Raw genomic sequence first — 24,968 nt, 5'->3', positions numbered from 1 at the left:
GGTTTTCCTCCTTACCCGCCCAGGGAGGAAGCCTAGGAAGCAAAAAAGAACTCGGGTCCCTTTAAGGGCTTGCGGGAACGCGCTCGGCCTTGAGTCGCGCAGGCTGCGGCGCGCACGTTAGCGTCAGCTTCTCCACGCATGCGCACCGAGGGCGGCCTGCTCGTTGCAGAGACGGCCAAGGAGCCCAGTAGTGACACGAGCGCTCGCCCGGTTCGCCCGGCTTGCCCTGCCCGACCTTCACCTCCAGGCCTCCGTTCCTTTCGGTCCGACGCGCCTCGGCCCCGCCCTAGCCCACCGGATTCTTTCCAGCTCGACCCCGGCTGCCGGTTTCCCCCGCCGCCATGATGATGATGGCGTTGAGCAAGACCTTCGGGCAGAAGCCCGTCAAGTTTCAGCTGGAGGACGACGGGGAGTTCTACATGATCGGCTCCGAGGTAGCCCGCGGCGCGTTCTCGGCTTCCCGGGCAGCGGCTGGCCGGCTCGAGTCCCGGGGCGGGCTAGTGCTCCCCGAGAGCGCGCCTCCATTCATCGCGGAGGCGGGCGCGTGCTCGCAGCTGGGGCGTGGCCTGGTGGGCGTGGCCGGTCCCGCCTGGACCGTCCTGGGTTTTCTTTACCCACTTAACGTTGTTCAGACCCTAAGCATCTGTCCTAGCTTAGAGCGTCGAGCCGGTACACTCTAGGCAGATGGGGAAAGGATGTTCGGGAAGCCCCTGGGCGCTTGGAAGTGGAGGTGCAACACTGCCCTTGAACCCTTTGGCAGCTCTCGTGCACCCCACTGCCCCGGTCTCGAAATCTCTACTTGTAAGCCCGAAGCTTAGGAAAGCCTCTTCCCCTTTGTGTTGTTGCTTGCGAGGTGGACTGCAGAGAGCTTTTATGATGTTTAGAAAGTGATTGGACATGTTTGCTTTTGAGTGGATTGAGGCCCTGAGGTCGGAAGCACTAACGTTTTGGAGATCAGTGAACTAATTTTGAGTTTTTATAGGGGATAAATCTGAAGGGTCGCTAACCCAGAACCCAGAGCTAGAAGAGACAGCTTCTGTGCAGTCAGGTGGACAGGGTTCCTTAGGATCGCACCTGTGCGCCAGCCACTACCCTTTTCACAGGGGTCGCATATCAAAGATCCTGCATATTAGGTATTTACATTATGATTCGTAACTGTAGCAAAAATTAGAGTTATGAAGTAGCAACGAAAAAAGTTTATGGTGGAGGGGGTCATTACAACATGAGAAACTGTATTAAAGGGTCACAGCATTAGGAAGGTTGAGAACCACAACCTTAGAAAATCCCTTCAATTAACCCTAGAGACCAGCCAAATCTTTGTGTTTTTTTGTTTTTTTTGTTTTTCTTTTCTTTTTCTTCTTCGAGACAGTTTCTCTGTGTAGCCCTGGCTGTCCTGGAACTCACTCTGTAGACCAGGCTGGCAGAAATGTGCCTGCCTCTGCCTCCTGAGTGCTGGGATTAAAGGCGTGTGCCACCACTGCTCAGCTGAAATTTCTTTCTTTCTACCTTTTTTTTTTTTTTTTTTTTTTTTGGTGCAGATTGTCTATCTCAAACTAACTTCATTCCATCTAAGGGCAACCCCCAACCAGTTTATGTCTCTCCTCCCCTCCTCTCTTTCTTTCTTCCTTCCTTTTCTTTTCTTTTCTTTTCTTTTCGATTTATTTATTTATTTATTTATTTTATGTCTATGAGTACACTGTAGCGGTCTTCAGACACCCCAGAAGAGAGCATCAAATCTCATTACAGGTGGTTGTGAGCCACCACGTGGTTGCTGGGAATTGAACTCGGGACCTTCAGAAAAGCAGTCAGTGCTTTTAACTGGTGAGCCATCTCACCAGCCCCATCCCCCCTTCTTTTTGAGACAAGATCTCATCGTGTAACTGGCTGCCTTGTAGCTCCACTTTGTAGACCTGGCACTTGAACTCACAGAAATCCTCCTGCCTCTGAGTGCCAGGATCAAAGCACTTGGTGTCACTACACCCAGTTTATGTGGCTTATTTTTTTTTCTTTCTTTCTTACTCTTTTTTTGTTTGTTTGTTTATTAAGTGCACTGGGCTGCACCTTTAATCTGAACACTCAGGAGGCAGAAGTAGAGGGTGATTTTGAGTCCAGCCTGGCCTACGTAGTGAGATCTTGTCTTGAAAGGAATAATAATAACAAAAAGATAAAATTCAGATGTGTGAATGTCATCCAGTAGACATGTAACATGTGTAAAGAGGTAAGTGCCCACCCTGGAGAGCTAATGGCATTTCAGACTGCCAGCCGTTACCTCTGGCAGCTATTCAGTGACATACACTCCATTTTATTAGTGTGTCGGTTGAATCAGGTTGTGAGACCAATGTTGTCAGAAACATCCAGACTTAGAGTTTCCGTTTTCACCATCTTCCATTAAACAAAAAACTCAAGCCGCCAAGACTGATCACACTGTCACCTCTGTGCCTCTGTTCCACAGTGGCTGTGCTGGGGACATCTCTCACAGCTCAGAAGGGTCCTTGTTGGCCACTAGGCATTTGCTCAAGTGCAAGGTGTGGTGCGTATGGCAGTTAAGGACTTTAAATAGTCTATGCAGAAGAGTTTCTTCAAAGATGTTTATTTACCTGAACTGACCAGTGAAGGGGTAAATCTGGCCTCAGCCCTAGTTTTGAAAAGAAAATTCTCATGTGGTGGAGAGACTGAAAGACAGCTCCTGGTCAGGTGGGAAGAGCCTCGGGAGGTGTAGTGACAGCTTGCTCTGCCTCCTGACCCTTGCCCTCTTTCTCTGTCTTCCTCAGTTCTCATTTCTCATGCTGGGGAACCTAGAGCCTTGTACACGCTAAGCACATGGTCTTGCACTGAGCGCGCCTTCTTGGCTGGTTTTACTTTTCTTAAGCATCTGAGATGCTTACACTGGAAATCTTGTGTTTTGAGGTCATTGGCACGGCATGGTTTAGGTTTTAGAAAGCTAACCACAACCTTCCTTTGGCCTCTTGACTCTTGGCCTTCCCAGTTGATTGAGAATAGTTATACGAAAACCAAAATGGACAGTTTTCTCACTCTTTGGGGCCTGGCTTTGATTTTGGGAAGAACAGAGGGTCATACAGTACTTTCTGTCTTCAGTTCCTATGGCAGGATTGTATGGATGATGGATGGCCCTCGGTCCCTTTGTCATAGAAAATGAATTCAGTATTCAGACAGATGGGCAGACACAGTAACAGTAGCAGCTGTGTCTGATGTCTGTGGAGCTGCTTGGGGAGGATGCTCTCAGTGGATATGACTGTGCCCCTGTCATCCTGTCATCTGCCACAGGAGAAATCAATGTCCAAGTCCAGAATCTTTATTTAGTATTCCAAAGAGGGCCAAGTGGCCCAGCCTGGTGTTAGGGTTTATGGTACAGGACCCTCGCTGTAGCCATGGGGGACTACTTTGCAGTGCATTCCTTTAGTCCTAGTACCCAGTAGGCCCACCTTTGTCAGTTCAAGGACAGCCTGGTCTATATAGTGAGTCCAGGCCAACCAGGACTATGTAGGAAAAAAATAGCTGATCGTATTGCTAACTTTTTTCTAAATTTGTTTGTTTGTTTTTTGTTTTTTGAGACAGGGTTTCTCTGTGTAGCCCTGGCTGTCCTGAAACTCACTCTCTGTAGACCAGGCTGGCCTCTAACTCAGAAATCCGCCTGCCTCTGCCTCCCAAGTGCTCGGATTAAAGGTGTGCGCCACCACTGCCTGGTGCTAACTTTTTTCTAAATATGAATGGAAACAGTACTTTTACCTTTGGGTGATAATGACCCACAAGCCAAACAGCAACAAGGAGTCTTCAGTGTTCTGTATAGACTGTTTGGCTCTTGGGCTTAACAGCTCTGGCTGTTGGTCATGGAAATCTTTTCTGGAAGGAAAGTGCAGAGACTACTTTCACTTAATAAATGTATGCTAGATACATAGATACGATTAAAAGAATAATAGAAATGATCCTTTCTAAAGCAGAATCCAGACTTGAGGGCTTGGTGTGGCTGTGCGTGCCTTTAATCCCAGTATTCTGTGAGCAGAGGCAGGTCCAGTCCATCTCTGATTCAAGGACAGCCTTGTCTACATAGTGAGTTCTTGGCCAGCTAGGGCTACATGGTGAGAATCTGTCTTAGGGGAAAAATGTCAGGGTTTTTAAGCACTTGACAGGTGAGTAACAAGGCCTAGATTCACTGTCAGAGTGAGCACCTCACACCCATCTATTGGTTGTCCTCACAGTGTGACTCTGAAAATAGCATTTCTGAATAGTCAGTGAGACCGTAGCATATCTTTAAAAAACCCACAGGACAGGCTTCTTATGAAGGCCATATTTACAGTATCACTACAAACAAACTGACGCTGTTACTTGGGGGAAGTCGTGATTTATAGGATAGGCTAGGGATTACTAATATAGTGCTTTTTTTAGACTCTAGAAAATTCTTTGGCATCTCTGGTTTGAGTTTTATTACTAAACAAAGCAACATAGGCAACGGGACAAATTATCTTGCATCTGCCTAAAATTAAAGACTTTTTGGTGTTTATTGGCTTGTAAAAATATCAAAGTCTGCTTCTTAAGATGAAAGAAGGTCACAGGAGTCTTACATTTCAGAACAGTGCCAACATCTCTAGTCAGGTCCGAATCACAAGCTTCTTACTGAGCTCTGGGATCCTCCCTTGGTTCTGAAGTCAGGAGACACAGATGCCAACCAGATGTGCACTGCTGGTGAACCCTTGATGTCAGCAGAATGTGCTTGCTGACAGCCGAAAGCCTGGCGCCTGGAGGCATTGTCTCAGTGTGGTGCTAGGTAGCCCGACCCTCATAATGAGCCTTCTTGCTTTACCCATAGGTGGGAAACTACCTGCGTATGTTCCGAGGTTCTCTGTACAAGAGATACCCCTCACTCTGGCGGCGACTAGCCACTGTGGAAGAAAGGAAGAAAATAGTGGCATCGTCACATGGTAAAAAAACAAAACCTAACACTAAGGGTGCGTCTTCACGAGGGTTTGTAAACCTGTTTCAAAACCACTCGCTTATGTCATGAAGATAAAACGTTTTCACTCCAGTGTCTTCATTGCAGCCTGACCTTAGTTCGGGAGGGAGCATCCTGGGGCGGGCCACCCTGCCAGAGCACACACACCTCAGGTGAGAGTGGCTCAGGAATAGAGTCTCCCGTACTCCACTGTTGTATGTTCCTGGCTGGGGCAGTGGGTGCGTGAGGGACTGGGGCCAGGGCAGTTGCAGGTGCTGTGAAGACATGTTGGTCTCAAAACGTTTTAGGAATGCTGAGATTTGCTTCATTTGCTGTGAGTGTGTTGCTGTAGTCATCCTTGTAGATGGTGGCACTCTCTTTCCTCTGGGCCTTTTACCACTTCCCTCCCTCAGCACATCCATCCTGTAAATACTTCATCTTGACAACCAGTGTGCTAAGCTCACATGCATGTACCCATTCCGTGTGGCAGGCCCTGTGCCTGGGGCTTGCCAGGTGAGCAGTCTGATGCTGGTGAAACTAGTGCGAGCTCTGGGCTGTGGCAACTCTGTGCAGCGTGACGCTGCTCTTCGTATATTTTGGCGCCTCCAGCATATGGGTTTGGGTATGGGTGCAGTATGACATCTGGCTGGTGGCAAAACTGCTTTCCACTCAGCAAAGACACCCTGTAGAGAGCTGCCCCAGGCCTGCATGCATGTGTGCATGCATGCATGCTTGCTCGCTAGCACTCTGTCGTCTGTCTTGTCTGTAGGTGCTAATGTAGTTTTGTCTATTATGGTAAACTGGGGGTTCTTTTAATGCAGGAGCCAGAGCTGCTTTTATTCACTACTAAAACATACCCACTGTTGCCTAAAACAGTTTTTCTTTGTATCCTTTGTGCCACAAGTGGAGGACAGTCACTAGTATGGTGACTGACTAGCTCTGCCTACCCTTCCTTGAGTTCCCATGAAGTCCTACTGGTCTTTCTGCTGTGTTCCTTCCTGCCCTGTAACCACGAGAGTCCTCCAGTGACGCTAAGCAGGTCCTGTCAATAACTCGCAGCTCTTGACAAAGGTGCTCTAGAAAAGCTGGGGCTCACGGCGTATGAAGTCTGTCTTATTTTCCAGACAGCACATCTGGACTGGCTCGGGGACGGTAACTTCTGCTTAAGTGAAACACTTCTTTCCAACTCTCTGGGCTCTTGTTTTAAAAGAAAAGTAGTCCTCTTTCATCCCGTCTCATACTTGCATTGTGTTTTAGATTGTGGTAGTGTCAGACCTCTTCCCACTGGGGTGTTACTCAGAAGCCTTCCTGGCAGCCACTAAGCTGCAGCTACTCCAAACATCTCTGCCTCTGAGCTAATGCTCGAAGGAGGCGAATTCCTCCAGATCCATCCCACCGGAGGCTTTCTCCACTAGAATGTCTAGGCAAAGCCTCAGGCCAGTTGCCCTTTTGGAAGACGCTAGCACTCAGCAGTAGTGAGTTTACACCTTGCTTTCCCAGCCTCCTGCATGTGAGGACCTCCTGTGCTGTATCCGTGGTTGGCAGCTTGTTCACACTGCTGCAGGATGACCGCAGTGGGGTCTCTCTGCTTACAGATCATGGATATACCACCCTGGCCACCAGCGTGACACTCCTGAAAGCCTCAGAGGTAGAAGAGATCCTGGATGGCAATGACGAGAAGTACAAGGCTGTGTCCATCAGCACAGAGCCCCCGACCTACCTCAGGTGCTCATGCATGCATGCAAGCATGCACATGTGCCGTCCTCATCCTGCTGTGCGGGCTTCAGGGACATGTGCACGGGCGGGCGGGCGGTCGGGAGTTTCTCACACTGAAGAGCAGGCTGAAGTGAACTGAGCTGAACTGCCCTTCAACCCTTCCCTCACTGTGTTTATAATTGCCTGACTACTACGCTTCCAAGTTTCTTCTGTATCTTTGGAATTATGAAGAAACATAGGCCAAGTCTTGAATTCTGGAATGTTCTGAAACTGGGATTCGCTTAGCAAAAGAAATTGGTGACTCAGATAAATTCCCAAAAGAAACAATAGATTTGAATATGTATAGGTAAAACTTCGAAAGAATTTTTCTTTCTTTCATTTTGAGACAGGGTCTCTTGTAGCCCAGGCTGGCCTTAAACTTGCTGTGTAGTTTTTTGTTTGTTTGTTTGTTTTGTTTTGTTTTTTTGAGACAGGGTTTCTCTGTGCAGTCCTGGCTGTCCTGGAACTCACTCTGTAGTCCAGGCTGGCTTCGAACTCAGAAATCCACCTGCCTCTGCCTCTGCCTCGCAAGTGCTGGGATTAAAGGCGTGCACCACCACTGCCCGGCTAACTTGCTGTGTAGTTAAGTGTGGTGTTAAATTTACAATCCTCCTGCCTCCTCCTTCTGGATGCTTGGATTACAGGTGTGTGCCACCACCCCTGATTATAGCAGTGCTGGGGATGGTGCCCAGGGCTCTGTACCTGCTAGGCAAGCGCTCTGCCAATTGACCTACATCCTCAAGTCCAGACAGACTTTTTTTTTTTTTTTTTTTTTTTTGGTTTTTCGAGACAGGGTTTCTCTGTGTAGCCCTGGCTGTCCTGGAACTCACTTTGTAGACCAGGCTGGCCTTGAACTCAGAAATCCGCCTGCCTCTGCCTCCCGAGTGCTGGGATTAAAGGCGTGCGCCACCATGCCTGGCCAGACAGACTTTTATTTTGTCTTTTTTAATTTTATTTTCGAGATGGTCTCTTTGTGTAGCCCTGACTACCTTGGAATTCACTCTGTAAACCAGACTGGCCTCAAACTCAGATCACCACACTTGCAAAGCACTTACCCACTGAGCCATCTTCCCAGCCTAGAACAGAGCTTTTATTATGAAAATATTTGTGGCAACAAGATGGCAAATAACTGCAAATGTGCCATTGTGTTGTACCTAGTGTTTCCACTTCTAAGGAAGTGAACTGAAAACTCCAGTAAGTAGAGTCTAGTCCATACCCAGCAGTACAGGAGGTGAACAAACATGGGAGGAATGTTTGTCTTCTGCCGGAATCTTGTTCTGCTGGGGTGGGCTGAGGATGGAGCCCTGGATGGGGCCTCGTGGCTGATCATATCCATGCTGTCCCGTTGAGCGTCACAGTCATTGTGGCCCCCACCTCTAATTGAAGACCTCTGAAGTGAATGCAGGAGGGTGTGTATCTAAAGGCCTGTGTGGGATAACAGTGAGACCTTATCAAGAGACAGAAAAGGAAGTGTTAGTGACTAACCCCGAGGTGCTGAAGTAGGAAGGGGTTGTTGAGGGACATGGTTGGGGGAAGCGTTTCCATCCAGCTTTCCTTCCTCTCCTTGTCCCCCTCGGCCCCCAGAGAAGGCGGCACTCATCCAGTCTGGTGAGCTGTGCAGACGTGTGCTCAGCAGATTCTTGTTTCCCCCTAGGGATGTGGGAAGAACATAGGATGGCTGGACCTTCCCAGAAAGTCCCTGAAGGAAATTGTGTGCATATGGATGGCACTTTCATGTTTGCACATGTCAGCTGGGAACCCTTTACACAGTGGTAAACAGTCTTTTGGTTGTGTCAGATGAGGACCAGCTGAGGGAGTAGAGTCCTGTCGTCCTGCAAGCAACAGGGAAAGCTACACTGCTCAGTCAGCCTGAAAGAGGGCCTGGAGCCTGCCTGTCTTGTCCTGTCTTGGGACTCTTGGGAAAGAGTTGGGGGTCAAAGGGTGGTGTCAGCACAGCAGAGGTGAGCTGTGAAGGCAGGTGGTTTCCAAATATAGGCCCAGCTGCTCTGGGGTTGCCTGCAAGGTGGGAAGATTGGCAGCCCATCCAGGGACGGACACTCACTCCATCTGGGTGGGGTTTAGGAATCCTACTTCAGATTTCACATTCTGCCTGAACCCTCTGTCCACATGGGCTGAGATGGAAATTGGTCTTCTGCCCTAGCTGTTAAACCCTGGGGAAATGAGTCCCCAGTTCCTGGGTTCCAGGTCTCAAAAGTGGGAGCAGATCAAAAGGACAGAGCCAGACCTGCAGTGCTTGAGACCAGACCAGAACTGAGCCCTCTACACCACCCTTATGCAGAGGGTGGTCCCAGACCTTGGCATTAAGGATGTTTAAGTGGCCCTGGCTTTTTTAAAATTTGCTTCAAAAATAAAAGTTACAGTTAAAAGCTCTGCCACAAAAGACCAAGTCCCACCCTCTCAGGAAGTCCAGTTGGCATGACTTGGAACTCTAGTGACAGTGTCTGCAGGCGCTGTTCGTGCAGTGTGGGAATAGAACGACGAGTGTTCTAGCTTCATTCCTGCTACTGTGATGACATACTCTGACAAAAGCAACTTAGAAGGAGAAAGAATTTGCTTGGCTTACAATTCGAGATTGTAGTTCACTGTTGAGGGGCAACCAAGGCAGGAACTCAGTGACTTGAACTCAGTCACTTTACATCCATGCCAGGAACAGAGAGAAACGTGTACCTGCCCTGCCTGCTTGCATCAGATAACTTGGTTTTTATTCTCTCTCTCTCTTTCTTTCTTTCTTTCTTTCTTTCTTTCTTTCTTTCTTTCTTTCTTTCTTCTCTCTCTCTCTCTCTCTCTCTTTCTCTCTTTCTCTCTTTCTCTCTCTTTCTCTTTTAGTTTTTTTTGGGGGGGAGGGGGGGTTTGAGACAGGGTTTCTCTGTGTAGCCCTGGCTGTCCTGGAACTCACTCTGTAGACCAGGCTGTCCTTGAACTCAGAAATTTGACTGCCTTTGCCTCCCAAGTGCTGGGATTAAAGGCATGTACCACCACGCCCAGCTTCTTCCTTCCTTCCTTCCTTCCTTCCTTCCTTCCTTCCTTCCTTCCTTCCTTCCTTCTTCAGCAGAGTTCCACTCTGTAGCCCTAGCTTGCCTGAATGAAGAGACCCAATGTCCCCCTCTGCCCTCTGAGTGCTGAGAGTAAAAGCTTCCCCACCATTCCCTGCCCTGTATCTGATACTTCTGTGCCTTCCTCACACAGGGAAGAGTCCCACGGTGTAAGCAGTGACCAGACGTCCTCCACAACAGGAGCTTGGAGGCTGCTATGACACAGTAGCACCCACAGTAGCAGGGTGGACATGAGTCGGGAGTCTCAGTGAGCAGAATCTAAGCCCTGGTTGACGGGGTGACTTTCTTCTCCTGTGTCTCCAGGGAGCAGAAGGCCAAGAGGAACAGCCAGTGGGTCCCCACCCTGCCCAACAGCTCCCACCACCTGGATGCTGTGCCCTGTTCCACCACCATCAACAGGAACCGCATGGGTCGGGACAAGAAGAGAACCTTCCCCTTGTGGTGAGTAAGCGCCGCCGAGCTTGGCCTCTGCACAGATTCCAGTGTGCTTTGGTCTCCTTCTCAGATGCCACCCTGCCTCTGCCTCAGATGCTGTCCTCGTCCTTCCAGGACACCATCCTTGGTGCTCCGTATCCTCCCTGACCCCCTGCTGTGCTCGCTAGGCCTTCTTCTTCCCTGGAACTAAGTGTAATTGTTGGGGGCACAGTCCCTAGGCTGTCCCTGTAGCATGTTCCGTCCGATGCCTACCGCCAATCTGGAGGGTGTCAGGGAATACCCACTTGACTCTCACTGTGTCAGTTCTCTGTGGCTGCTGAAACAAACCACTGTAGTGACTTACAACAGTATGGATTTAGTTTCTCCTAGTCTAGAAGTCAGGAGTCTGAAATAGGGTCACAGGCCAAAGTGAGGATGTAGGCAGGCATTGCTCCCTTCAGAGGCCCTGCTGCTCACCCCTTCCTCAGCTTACAGCCATAGCCACAGCACTCCAGTCTCTGCCTCCTCTGTGGTCCTGCTGACTCCTCCATGTGATAGCTCCCTCTGGGTTTCTTAGAAGGACATGTAACGTGGGGCCTCCCTGTCCATGCATGCTGACTTGGTTTTGTGCATATCATGAGCGGTTAGCACAGCTGCTTTGAGTTGGTGAGTGCAGTGGGCCTCTAGAAGACACTGCCTTTTATGGTCCCCTCCCTCCATCCTGTCTTATGGCCCTCCCCCTTAAGCTTTGACCTGTGGCTCTTAGTGTTTTTCCACTAGTTTTCTGAAAAATTCTGAGCTTTAAGGGGAAGAGGTAATTTTTGTTTTTTTGAGCCAGGGTCTCACTCTGTATCCCAACCTGACCTCAGACTGTTGGCAGTAAGTCTCAGCCTTCCCTGTGCTGGGATACAGGCACGAGCGTCCAGAGCCTGCTAGCATATCTAGGTTTTCTTCTTTCAGGGCAGAAGCTTCCTGGCTCTTCCATGCATTCAGGAAGCACACTGCCTGGCCCCGTGCAGACCGTCACCTAGACATGTTTGACCCTGTTTACTGCCCCCTGCACTTCCTTTAGACTGGCCTGGGGACTCCTGACAACCTCTTCTGTGCTGCCCCAGGACTAGATAACAAATGCCTAGAAGAAATGGCGTCTCTCTTCCAACGCAGGGACCTACAGTGCACTAGGAAGCCAGACACTGTGTCTCTGGGGACCTGGACCCAGGGAACCCTGGAGCCCTGACTGACATTGCTGCCCTTACGCTTTCAGCTTTGATGACCACGACCCAGCTGTGATCCATGAGAATGCGTCACAGCCTGAGGTGCTGGTGCCCATCCGGCTCGACATGGAGATCGACGGGCAGAAGCTGCGAGACGCTTTTACCTGGAACATGAATGGTATGTGATAGCTGGTTTTTGCCTGAGCCTTATTCAAAATATCCACTTTTCTCCAGCTGCCCATGGGGCAGAGTCTAGACTTGACGTTTGAAGCTCTGTGGCATGGATCTTAAGGTTATAAACTCCGGTTCATTCTGGCTCTGCTGTGTGCCTATTCCTTGTGGACTGGGCATGTGTCTTAGAGGTTGTTTTTTTTTTTTTTTTTTTTTTTTTTTTTTTTGTTATTGCTGTAGCAAGATACCCAAACCTGGGTAATTTATAAATAAATAAATATAATGTGTCTCTGAAGGCTAGGAAGCTCAAGGTTCAGCTGCTGAATAAGGTGTGCATCTGTTGAGGCCTCACACTGCTTCAGCTCCTGGCAGAAAGCAGAAGCAAGGTGATTGAGAGACAAAATGAGGACATGGTTAATATAGTCTGCCTTGTAGACAAACCCAACCTAAAGGGAATAAATGCATGCATTAGAGAAGGTTCTGCCTGCCTGCCTACATACTCACAGCTCTCAGTAAATAAATAAACATGTGGTGGTACACTGCTCTAAGGACCAGCCTGATTCAGCCGGCGACATAGAAGATCAAGTAAAATCATTTGTAAAAATCCACAGTGTGAATGAACCCCGCCCCCCAAAAAAAAATTAGCATGGAAAAAACAGGGAGGAGAGTCAGCAACACTGAGGATATGGCTCACAACCATCTGAAATGGGATCTGATCCTCTTCTGGTGTGTCTGAAGACAGCTACAGTGTGCTTATATACATAAAATTAATTAATTAAAAATAATAAAGCTGATACAATTTGCAAAACACATGAAACTGAAGAAGAACGAAGACCAAAGTGTGGACACTTTGCCCCTTCTTAGAATTAAAAACAATCACCCATGGAAGGAGTCACAGAGACAAAGTTTGGAGCTGAGACAAAAGGATGGACCATCTAGAGACTGCCATATCCAGGGATCCATCCCATAATTAGCTTCCAAACGATGACACCATTGCATACACTAGCAAGCGTTTGCTGAAAGGACCCTGATATAGCTGTCTCTTGTGATACTAGGCCGGGTCCTAGCAAACACAGAAGTGGATGCTCACAGTCAGCTATTGGATGGATCACAGGGCCCCCAATGGAGGAGCTAGAGAAAGTATCCAAGGAGCTAAAGGGATCTGCAACCCTATAGGTGGAACAACATGAACTAACCAGTACCCCGGAGTTCTTGACTCTAGCTGCATATGTATCAAAAGATGGCCTAGCTGGCCATCACTGGAAAGAGAGGCCCAGTACAGGGGAACGCCAGGGCCAAAAAGTGGGAGTGGGTGGGTAGGGGAGTGGGGGGAGGGTATGGGGGACTTTTGGGATAGCATTGGAAATGTAATTGAGGAAAATACGTAATAAAAAAATATTTAAAAAAAAGAAACACACAGTAGGAAAAAAATAATAAAGCTGGAGCTGGGTGGTGGTGTTCTATGTCCTTAATCCCAGCACTGTCAGGAGGCAGAGGCAGGCGGATCTCTGTGAGCTCGAGGCTAGCCTGCTCTATATAGTGAGTTTCAGGACAGCTAGAGCTACATAGTGAGACCCTGTTCCAAAACAAAACAAAAAGGGCACTTCTCAAATCAGGCACTGTCGTGGGAAGAGGGCAAGCCACGGTCAGCCTAAGCTAGGCTGTAAGGCTCTAACAACAAACATGAACACAGAGCAGTGACAGCAGTGTGTGAGTGTGAGGTTCCGCCCTCTTGGGAGTCAGTTAGCTCAGGGTAGTGCTTCTCAACCTGTGGATCATGACCCCTTTTGAGGTCGCATATCAGATACCTACATTTCAGTTCATAACAGTAGCAAAATGACAGTTATGAAGTAGCAATGAAAGAATTTATGTTGAGGGTCACCACAACATGAGGAACTGCATTAAAGTGTCGCAGCCTTAGGAAGGGTGAGAACTCCAGGGTGAGAAGGGTGAGAGGCTTCAGGGCCTTGGCATGGCAAGTATCTGTAGTTCCAGAGATGCCCAAGGCGTCGCTCCGGCTCAGTCCAGCTGCGTGCTCACTGCTCATCCACAGCTGTGCCTCTATCTGATGTCACAAGGCCACTGTGTGCTCTCGCGCCTCCCACCCTCACCCTCACCCTCACCCCTTTCCTAGTCCTGCTGATTTTTGATAAAGCAGTGCAAATGCAGGTCATTGGAGGAAAGATAGTCCTTTGGACAAAATGATGCTGGAGCAGTCAGACATCCAAAGATAACCACGACCTAATCTCACATCTAGTGGTGAACTCTTAAAACATCACGGACTTAATGTGTATAAAACTCAAAACCATGAAACTTGTTGAAGGAAAGTGTAAGAGAAAATCTTGGGTGTTTGGGGATAGACAAAAACCCTCCAGACACCAGCAGCATGGTACAGAATAGAAAATACTAAAACATGTACCTCATTAAAACTTTGCCCTGCAAAAGATCCTGTAGGAAGGGTGAAAGGGTGCCCGATGGAGAGGGGCACACATCTGATCCCAGCGTGGGGCAGGCTCAAGTCTACATGGCAAGTTACAGGCCAGCCAGGGAGGGCTAAACGATGAGACCTGTCTCAGAAAAGAAAAAAGATAACAGGAGATGGAATATAATCACAGTGTTTTACATATTTGTATGAAATTGTGAAAGAACACATTTTAAAAACTCTAGAAAGCAATAATTTAATTACAATAAGAACATGGGCTACAGAGATGGCTCAGACTTAGGGCACTGACTGTTCTTCCAGAGGATCCAGATTCAATTCCCAGCACCCACATAGGAGCTCACCATGGTTTATAACTCCATTTCAAGGGAATCTACTGCATTCTGGCCTCTAAAGACTTAAGATGTGCAGGTAGTACACAGATGTACATGCTAACCAAACAGCCACACACATAAGTAAATGTAAGAGAGCACTTTAGAATAAGGACAGGAGCCATGGAAATACATTTCACTTAGATGCTTGGATGGAAGTAAACATTGGAAAGGTCTTCAGCTTTATTAGCTGTTTGAGAAGTGCAAAATAAAACCAGTGACAACATCACTTACCGCTGGTGAGGGTGCGGAAAAACTGAGTCCTTCACACACTGATGGAAAGACAGATGTCTAAGCTACTCTAAAAAACATTTCAAAATCTAAACATGGCTACCGTCTGAGCAGCTGCAGTGGTGGCATGTGTCCCTAAGAAGTTCTGAAGACATCTGTGTACACTGAAACCTACATGTGGGTATGATAGCAGCTCTGTGCGTAACACACAGAAGTTAGAAATGGTCCAGATGCCCTGCAGCGGGCGGACAGTGAAGAGAACCTGAGTGCTCTGCAGGATGTTAATCTCAGTAGTAGGGAGGGAACAGCCTCATGCATTGCTCAAGAATTTTTGTTGCTTGTTTGGTTGTTTTTTTGTTGTTGTTTGTTTGTTTGTTTGTTTGTTTTTTAGATAGAATCTCATTATGTAGGCCTGGCTGGCTTGGAACTCACTGTGTAGATCAGGCTAGCCTTAAAATTATAGAGATCCACTGGCCTTTGCCTCCCAAGTGCAAGGATTAAAGGCACATACCACCATGACTAGCTTCTCTGAAAAAAATTTCTGCCTAGAAAAGTTACCCCAAGTTGCATAAGGTATGATTCTAGCTTTTCAGATGCTGGAATTACAAAACAGATATCATAGGTGAAAGATGAACAGAAACGTACGTGTGGCTGCAAAAGAACAATAGAGGGGTTCTGGTACAGATGGAAATGTCCTGCACCTTGACAACCCAAGTCCCGTTCTCAGAGCACACTCTGGTTCATAGGATATGAACTATGGGAAGTGTCTGGGAAGGCCAGGTTCAGGTGTCTGGTCATCCACATCTGTGTGAGGGCAGGTTTGTTAAAGTAGGAAGGGAAGGAGAGAAACCAGGACAGATGTGAGCACCAAGAAATGAGGTACTACAAATAGATTGAAATGTTTGCATTTTTATGGTTTCAGAGAAGCTAATGACTCCTGAGATGTTTTCAGAAATACTTTGTGATGACCTGGATTTGAATCCACTGACTTTTGTGCCAGCTATTGCCTCTGCCATTCGACAGCAGATTGAGTCCTACCCCACAGACAGCATCCTAGAGGATCAATCCGACCAGCGTGTCATCATCAAGGTAGGTGCCAAGAGTACACTCAGCCCTTGATGGAAGCCTGTCAGGTTCCCTGCTTGGGATGCGGTTTCTGGGATGACATCTCTCAGGGACAACTGACTAAGCACTCAGGAATGGGTGGGCTGACTTTTCAGATTTAAGTGTCACATTGTGGGTAGGATAGCGAGTGCTGCTGCATCTCCATCAGGACAACCAGTGCTGCTGCATCTCCATCAGGACAGTTGCTGAGCCAACCCCAGAGTTGGGAGAGCCCACAGTGAGATGTGCAACGTCAGTGTAATGTTCTTATGGGCTGGGTCAGAAATACTTTATGATTCAAATACATGTTTGTATTTCTGCTTTCAGTTTTTGGGGTTTATACTCCAAATTAAAATTAAGTTAGTTAAAATTAAACAAGTTAAAATTGCTAGGACATGATTGTTAAGAGCATTGGTTGCTCTTCTGGAGGACCTGGGTTTAATACCCAGCCTCCATGGGGCAGCTCATAACTGTCTGTAACTCCAGGGTCTGACAACCTCACACAGACGTACATATAAGTAAAATACCAGTACACATTAAATAAAAATAAATAAATCTTAGAAAAAAATCTCTAGGTCACTAGACTATCTGCCCTTTATTATTTTGAGGACCTATCAGACTTGCACAGGAGTCACACCGTCTTATGCCCCCACTAACAATGCACTAAGGTTCCAGTTTCTCCCCAGAATCAGTAAAAGTTGTTCTTACCGCCCTGCCTCCCTTCTCTCCTTCATTCCCCCTTTCTTCCTTTCTTGTGCGATAGTAGCCATCCTAATGGGGTGAAGTATCTGATTATGTTGACTCTTTAGCTTCCTTATTAGTGTGCTATTATGCATGTGTCTTACTGCATTGATTTTTTTTCTATAACTGTTATTAGTATGTGTGTGCCACCACAAATATGTGAAGGTGAGAGCACAGGTTTGTGAAGTATTGTTTTTCTTCCACAGAGTTCGGGAATAGGCATATCTTTCTAAGGGGTAGCAAGTAGATGGGGTAGGTGTGCTTGTTCGCAGCTTGGCAGGATGCTTGTAAAGTAACATCAGGGTATGGACAGTGGCTTAAAACAGGCTCAAGGACAATCCCTGAAGAGTGGCATGTAAGCTGAGCTCTGCATGGCCAGCATAGCTGCATAAAGGTTGATTGTCCGAGGTGTAAAGGACAAAGAAGACACTTAGCCAGCATGGGATGCAAGAGGAATAGAAGAGAGGTTACGGTGGGATCAGGTGCCCAGGACCTCAGTGTCTAGTGACAACCTGGAAGTCGGGGAGGTCGGTTCTATTTTATAAATAAGGAGCTAGACAGACCAGGGCCTCAGTTTCTGAGTGATGGGCTGGATTTCCTCCAACCTGGCAGCTGAGAATGGCTTGTCCCCACCTCCTCCCAGCTCTCCTGGGGGACTAATGTTTGGCCTTCACTTGTGTTTCTTGGCCCCTGCTGCAGCTGAACATCCACGTGGGGAACATCTCCCTGGTGGACCAGTTTGAGTGGGACATGTCAGAGAAAGAGAACTCCCCAGAGAAGTTTGCCCTGAAGCTGTGCTCAGAGCTGGGCTTGGGCGGGGAGTTTGTCACCACCATTGCATACAGCATCCGAGGACAGCTGAGCTGGCACCAGAAGACCTATGCCTTCAGGTAGGATAACCAGCATGGTCATCTTTCCCGCTGGTCTTGTGTTTTGTCCATTTCCTTGCCTCCACTGGAAAAAGATTTCATTGAGAACTGGAATGCTTAGGAAAAGCAAGAGCAAGGGGCTTTCTGCAAAGCCATGGCAGTTCAGGAAGCTTGTTAGTAGGCGTTTGACTCAGATAGGTTTACCAGACATCCCAAGATTCAGCTTCCTTAGGGATTTCTGTAATGTGAGCAAGAGAAAAAAGGTCTAGAGGGAGGCAGCTCCAGTCCCAGGGGATCCAATGCTCTCTGAGCACCAGGAATCTAAGGGGAATATAGACATGCATGTAGGCAGTACACCCAAACACATAAAATAAAAATGTTTGGGGAGGGGGTAGACAGAAGAAATGAGGTACACCTAAAAGGGTATGAGCCCCTCAGCCCAAGCACTTGATACGCTAAGCAGGCACATGAGTTGCTTACTGAGACTCCTCTAGCAGCCCCTTGGCCAAGCAGTTTTATTTTCTAGCCTTAATGTCTGTTCCATGCCTCACCATTCCTGAAAGAAGCCTACTTGTGGGTGCAGCCATGGTGTCCATTCACCCTGTATGGAGCCAAGGCCAGCAAGCCTCAGCCGATGCTGCCTGGAGTCAAGCTTAGGTAACATTGTCTAGGTCCTGGGGTGTCACTGATACAGAGGATGCATCCACAGGCAGTAGGTGGGTGGGAACCCACTGTCAGAGTGTGCACGTGCTCCTAGCAGCGAGGTCCTGAGTGTCTGCCTTCACTGCTGTGTGGCAGCTTTAAGTGCTGTGGTCAAGGCTTGAGAGGTACAGCTTCTTGAGGCTCCTGCTGGGTCCTACTGCCATCATTTTCCTCTTAGCACTTAAAACTCAGCAGCAGTTATGCTATCAGGCCCCAGGTGACTTCAAGTCTCCTGGCCACCTGCAGCCTTCCCATGCTCAAGAACAAGCCTCCCCGGAAACCACCCAGTAGTGTCACATTAGGACTCGGGGACTGTATTGCGGGAGTCCCCGGTGTGGACAGGAGGCCCTGGCTCTGCTGTAATCCTTAGTTCTGGGTTCAGATTTCAAATCCTTGGGAATAAGTGTAGGCCTACTCTGGTAGAAATCTGAGCAAATAAATGTCCCTTCCACTGTAGCTTGTCTGGACTCCTGCAATGTCTCAGGCTCTTGGTTACAGAATCAGAAAAGGCTATTTTATCTTCCCAGCCAGTCGGGTCTGGTGAGCTCTCAATACCTGTCCTGGGTGTTGGACCATATGGGCAGCTAGGATGCTACCCACACTGCCTGAGACCTAGCAGTGACAGTCAGGACACATGAGAATCAGAGCCTAGTTCTTGTATGCATCAGAATCCAGAAGGGAGCAACCAGAACTCCAGGCTCTCCCTGCGCTCTCAGCTCTGCATCACCTCACCCCGCAGACATGTAGAACTGGGTTTTTTTTTTTAAACCACTTGCCACAGGCAAATCGTTGTTGTCCCTGTCATCCTTGCAGCTCTTCCCTGGTAGGAGGAGTCCCAGTTTGGTCTCTATAATGCACAGAATATGACAAGCATGTGTCCTTTGTCAACTTAAAATGAGTTTTAAGTTCTAAGCCTCTATCACTTCATATTGGAAGAACACTAAGTTCCTTTCAGCCAGGCTGTCAGGCTTTGCATGTCTCTTTCCCATCCCCTTCCGTACCCATCCCACTGGTCATCTGGCCTTTGGTTGTATCCACAGAATAGCAGAGAGAGCTGCTAGTCACAGGGTGTGTGTGAGAAAGACCATGATGCCCATGTATTAGAAGGCTGTGCCTTTTAGCAGTAGGACAGACAGGCCTGGTAAAGGCCAGGGCGGGAACAAGAAGCATGGAGAGGGGGAGGGGTGACAAACTGGTAACAAGCTCCAGGCTTCTAGATTACAGAACTGGATTAGAGCAACAGACATTCCAGAACCAGAATGAGGACAAAGGGCAGTGACGAGGACTGTAGGGATGGCTCAGTGGTTAAGAGCACTGGCTGCTGTTGGAGGATCCAGGTTGATTCCCAGCACCCACCTAGTGGCTCACAACTGTCTGTAACTCATTTTAGGGAATCTGGCACCTCTTCTGGCCTCCCATGTGCACTCCAAATATGTGCACATGGTATATATACATGCATATATGGAGGTAGAACACTCATACACATAAAGTAATAAAGCAGATAATCTTTCTCAATTAAAAAATTTTTTTAAAAGAAGGGCTGTAATGGGGCTGAAGAGATGGCTTAGTGGTTAAGAGCACTGGTTGCTCTTCCAGAGGGCCCAGGTTCAATTCCCAGCAACCACATGGCTGCTCACAACCATCTGTAATTCTAGTTCCAGGGGATCAAACAGACATATGTGTAGTCAAAACACTAATGAACATAAAGTATTTTTTAAAAAAGAAGGCTCTGACAAATGTGGGGAAGAGGGATGGGTCTGATGAGGATGGAGCTGGGTGAGGCAGCAGGAGCTGTTGCTCTTAGAATTGCCTCCAGCCAAATTACTAGTCATTTCTCCGGAACCAGCCCTACCTTCCAAGCCAGGGACCAGAGAACAGCTTTCTGTCTGGCACAGGAGAAAGACAGGGGTGCCATGTGCTTTGACTCCTAGTGTACCAGAGGGAAGGTGGCTTAGGCCCAGAGCCTAAGGGAAAGCTGTCTGGTGAGGGCTGGCTAGAGTAGGAAGAGCAGAGAGAAAAGGAGAGAAGGTGACACTGTCCACACCAGGCACTGTGTGGTATTTGGTCACTAGTGCCTGCCCTGCCAGGACCATGTGCTGGGTGGAGGTAAAGGTATCCTCAGTCAGGCTTGGCGGCAGAGCCTGAATGAGGGACTGAGAAACATGGTCCTCCGCTCAGCAGCCCCAGCAGTTAGGGATGGGCTGGTAGAGGGTAGGAGTCCTAAACCTCACTAGCCCAGCCATCCTGAGAGACGGCTTTAATTCTATAACAACCATTCAGAGACATTCACATCCCACACTGCGTAGCCATTTGCTTTATTTTAAAATGTTTTTTTTTTTTTTTACTGTTTGGTTTTGAGGTAGGGTCCCACTAACTTAGCTGAAGTCATTCTGTAGACCAGGCAGGTCTTGAACTTCTGATCTTCATGCTTTACGGTGCACATACTGGAATTACAGGTGTGAGTCGTCACGCCTCGCCTTTCACATGCATGTTTGGTTTGGTCCGGTTGGTTTTCCTTCTGTTGAGCCTAGGCTGGTACTCTATGACCTTGTGGTGTCTAGCTGCCTAGTAGAATGTTTTCAGGCGTCATCTATGCTGTAATGTTATCAGAACTCCGTTCTTACAGCTGACTATTTCCAGTGGTTAATAAATACATTTTGCTTGTCCGTTCAGTTGTGGGTTGTTTCTTCTTCTTTGCTATAGTAAATAATGCTAAGGACACTGGGGTCTTGTTTAATATGCCCGTCAGTTCTCTTGGCTGTCTGCTCAGTAGTAGTATGTCTGGATCATGTAACAGATTGACTTTGCTTTGTTTTATTGAGACAGGCTCTCACTTTGTAGCCTAGGCTAGCCTCTAATAATCATGGCAGTCCTCCTGGCTGGGCATCCTGCGAGCCTGGATTATATCTAGCTATCACACCTGGCATTTGAGGAACAGCTGAGCTGCCTTTTCCACAGTAGCCGCATCATCCTAGAGCCCACCAGTGCTGTGGGCTTTGGGGCTGCATCCCGGCCAGTGCTTGCTCTTGACTTTCTGACTGTAGCTTTCCTGGTGAGTGGGAAGTGATAGAGCCTGAGGTTGAATTTTTTAGTGAGCATCTTTTCATTGATTATTGGCCGTGTGTGTGCGTGTCTGTCAGTCTGTCTTTGGAAATGGCCTGTTCAGGTCATTCACCCTGCTCCAGTTTATTGGTGGAGGGGTGTCCATGTATGGAAGTCAGAGAACAACCTATAGGAGTCAGTTCTTTCCTTCCACCATGTAGGTACCGTGGATTGAACTTAGGACTTCACTCAAGTCCTTCTTACTGGCCTGTATTTTTAACTGGTTTATCTTTTTATTGTTGATTTGTAAGAGTTGTTCCTATATTCTGGATAACATTCTTTAGGAGGTAGGGTCTGTAAATATATTCGCCATCCTCTGGGTCGCCTTTTCACTTAAAAAAAAAAAAAGATTTATTTATTATTTTATGTATGTGAGAACACTATGGTTGTCTTCAGACGCACCAGAAGAAGGCATCGGCTCCCATTACAGATGGCTGTGAGCCACCATGTGGTTCCTGGGAATCCTCTGGAAGAACAGTCAGTGCTCTTAACTGCTGATCCGTCTCTCCAGCCTGCCTTTCCACTTTTTTGATAGTGTTCTTTGCAGCACAAAAGTTGATAGTTTGCTGAAGTTCTAAGTCCAGATGACAGTTTCATGTCATGTATGTATATATGAAATATGTATGTGCAAATACATGTGTGTATGTCACATTTAAGAAAGCATTGCCTAAAGCAGAGACATTGTATCAGCAGCTTGCCCGTAAGATCACCATTTCCCAGTCAGTGATGTAGAACTTGCCTCTAAGAGCCATGGCAGCTGAGACTCGAAAAAATAAGGTGACAGTTGACTGGCCTTTTTAATTCATTCTCTTCTTTATAGTAACAGTGATTGCTTTTCAGTTTGCCTGTCTGTCACAGGTCATGAAAATAAAATCCCACATCAAAGTCTGGCATGGTGACGTACATCTTTAACCCCAGTGTTTGGGGGCAGGGGGTTGGAGGTCTACCTGATCTATATACCAAGTGCCAGACAGCCAGAGCTACACAGAGAAGAGACCCAGTCTTAAAAATCAAAAACCCCTACATCACAAATAAACTCAAATATACTCCATTAGCATCCATCTTTCCTCTCATCGTCAACAGCCCTTCTAACAGCCCCAGGAGAATGTCCAGGTTCTCCTGGCCTCAGAATTCATGAATAGAACTCCAGTGGCCCACAGACTTTGGGACTCAGGGCAGTGTCTCTGCTTGCATGTCCCCACAAACCTGAGGCAGCTAGTGTTGGCTCTGATTCCATCCTTCCATGGTCAGCCCCAGCAGTTCTATTTTTGAACAAACCCACTGGTGTGAAATCTTCCCAGAGTCAAGGGGAGGTAAACAAAGGGGCCTCTGGGACTGTTTGCCAGCTCTTGTTTAAGTTCACAGGAAAACATGTTTTGCTTCTTACTGCCTAGGCTTGGCGCCTTTGACTCCTTCCCTCCTGAGGGAGGTGACCTGGAGATGAGGGATAAGTCTGGCTGGTCTGTGTCTGGATTTCTAAATCAAGCTGCTGAGAAGGGGCTGGCCCCAGGGACTGACCACAAGGGTAGGGGCTGACTGATCCCTGGCTGCTGAGTCACTAGAAGTTTGAGCTTCCAGATCTGTGGAGCCTGTGGGTGTGGATGTTGTAAGCTGAGCTTCAGTACTAAGTCAGACCTGTGTCTGCCAAGGAGCCGGGGCTGTCCTGATCTGTGGAACCAGCTTCACCCATACTCTGGCCTTGATCCAGGCTCAAGGTCCTTGAAACCTTTATGTCGAGAATTGGCCCTAGCCAGCCTTTCTGAGTTGAGCGAGGGTAGGCTCTTGGCTGCCAGCTTTGGCCTGTACTGGTTTGGTACAGTAATTCGGAATGGTGACTTTGTCATCAAACCAGGTATAGGGCTTTGCTTTTGTGAAATCCACCATTCCTAAAGCCTGAAGGAGCCTGTCTGGCTCTGAAGAAACTGCAATGGATGGATGTTAGCTGCTTTAATGTTAACCTCCTGACAGTTAACCGCTCCCATACTTTAGACAAAACCCTCAGCAGCCCAGTCGACTGTATCCCATTTCATCTGCCAAGCGATGAGGTGCTGCAGGGTAGCAGGGTGCTTTAGGATGGCCATCTCCTGAGGGACTGGACCTCAGGAGGCAGGGAGGCTGTGGGGGAGGGTCAAGGCTCTGGAAGGCCATGAGACAGTGGGAGAGAAAAGACCGAGTTAGAGCCTTGCTGTGAGACTTCCTGCCAGGCTCAGCTTTGCTGGAACACATTGGCTACCTCCTTAGCTTCTTCTTCCCGACTGGAAACCAAGGTCCAGAGCGGCACGGCCACACCTACCCCCAGTACTTGTTCCCTCCTAGCCTTTGTCCCACTTCATTCACATTGTGTCCATTTGGCTAGAGGCTTGAAGAGATGAGGTAGAGTCAGGTGGTCTCTGAAGGGCTATAATTCTGGAGGCAGCATTTCTAGGCTTAGTTCTCTGCCAACCAGCTGTCTCAAAGCAAAAGGCCGGCTTCTCCAGGGCTTAGTGTGGACCATGAATGAGCCAAGGGATAAATATGTAGAACACTTGAGAGCAGGCCAGCCCAGAGGCTCTCTTTGAGGAGGTTGAGGCCTCTGGGGAAGAGACTTTTTGCAACCCCATTTTCATCCCTGTGTTTATGGTGTTTTCAGTGGGTCTTGGTGGGTACCGGCTGTAGATAGAATAGGGTAAATAGGCCTGGTCTATCTGTTACCCGTGTCCGTGACACTATTCTGTCCAAAGAAACTACCTCCATAGCTAGAAGCTCCTTCATTCTTATCAAGAATTGGCTTTAAAGGAAGGCTCTCTAGGCCATAGGTGAGAGCACTGTTCCGTGCAGATGGTGCAGGTCCTGAGATCATGCTTGAGGCAGTGACAGAAGCCATCCGCACGGCTGCTAAGAGCATCAGGGACAAGGAAGTGGGCCTTCCTATCATGTCCTGGCCATCTGCTAAGGGTTAGCAGGGTGAAAAGGAGTGGTTTCTGGGGGACTTCCTAGCAGCTGTTCTGTTAAGTAGCCCTTGTTCTTCTCCCTGTCTCCCTACAGTGAGAACCCACTTCCCACAGTGGAGATTGCCATCCGAAATACCGGAGATGCTGACCAGTGGTGCCCCCTGCTGGAGACACTGACTGATGCCGAGATGGAGAAAAAGATCCGGGATCAAGATAGGAACACAAGGTATATACACAGTACAGGCACCTATCTTTCCTGGCAGAGGCAGGAGTATCTTCTTCCCAGGAACCTAGTTTCAAGAGGCAGTTTCAGTGGAGATGAGGCCCCAGGGTACATTTTCTCAAAGAGAACAAAGACAAGTCCTCAGGCCATGTCTGCCTTTTCTCCTAGCAGGTTTCAGGGTTTCTAGAAAGATAAGTAGTGTCCATGCAACCAACTGGCAGGGTCAAGAAAGGCTGGAGACTATTCCTGCTAGATTGGCCCCACACCTAGCTCCTCTAGGAAAAAAACATAGCCAAGAGGAAGACAAGACACCCCGAGCTATGACCAGCCCCAACTGACAACCTGTTCCCCTACTTCAGGCGAATGAGGCGTCTTGCCAACACTGCCCCAGCCTGGTGATGAAGACATCCATGCTCGACCTCTACGGAGCATCTCAGACTGCCTTTCCTTCCTCTGTGGAAAGAGAAAGGCAAAGGGACAGCTGGTGCCATCCTGAGGACTGGGGTAGGAGCCTCCTAGGTGCCTCCCTTCAGCACACATTCCATTTGCTAAACCCCAACACTGTCCCCCAGAGTCTAGAGTCGGAAGCAGCCTCATTTTGGGTTGTGTTTTGTTTTTGTATAGGAGCCCAGGCAGGGCTGGTAACACTTTTTAAATAAAAAGTACCATGTTCAATTTC

The 24,968-nt window shown here is 48.1% G+C and overlaps 1 protein-coding gene across 2 annotated transcripts; it reads left to right on the top strand.

Moving 5' to 3' along the window:
• Nucleotides 1–122: 122 nt before the first annotated feature.
• On the top strand, nucleotides 123–24,968 carry Smarcb1 (SWI/SNF related, matrix associated, actin dependent regulator of chromatin, subfamily b, member 1). Of its 2 annotated transcripts, none has more exons than NM_001161853.1 (9): nucleotides 123–434; nucleotides 4,826–4,937; nucleotides 6,544–6,673; nucleotides 10,081–10,218; nucleotides 11,456–11,583; nucleotides 15,541–15,707; nucleotides 17,163–17,353; nucleotides 24,161–24,292; nucleotides 24,649–24,968. In NM_001161853.1, the coding sequence occupies exons 1-9, from the start codon at nucleotides 342–344 to the stop codon at nucleotides 24,686–24,688; spliced, it is 1,131 nt and encodes a 376-aa protein (NP_001155325.1). In that variant the 5' UTR covers nucleotides 123–341; the 3' UTR covers nucleotides 24,689–24,968. The 2 variants fall into 2 exon arrangements, with proteins under 2 accessions (NP_001155325.1, NP_035548.1); NM_011418.2 differs by having other exon boundaries at nucleotides 4,826–4,964.

The sequence above is a fragment of the Mus musculus genome, chromosome 10 (genome assembly GCF_000001635.26).
Source record: "Mus musculus strain C57BL/6J chromosome 10, GRCm38.p6 C57BL/6J".
Taxonomy (NCBI): Eukaryota; Metazoa; Chordata; class Mammalia; order Rodentia; family Muridae; genus Mus; species Mus musculus.
Note: the sequence above shows the minus strand (reverse complement) of the source record. Positions and strands in the feature narration are given on the sequence as shown.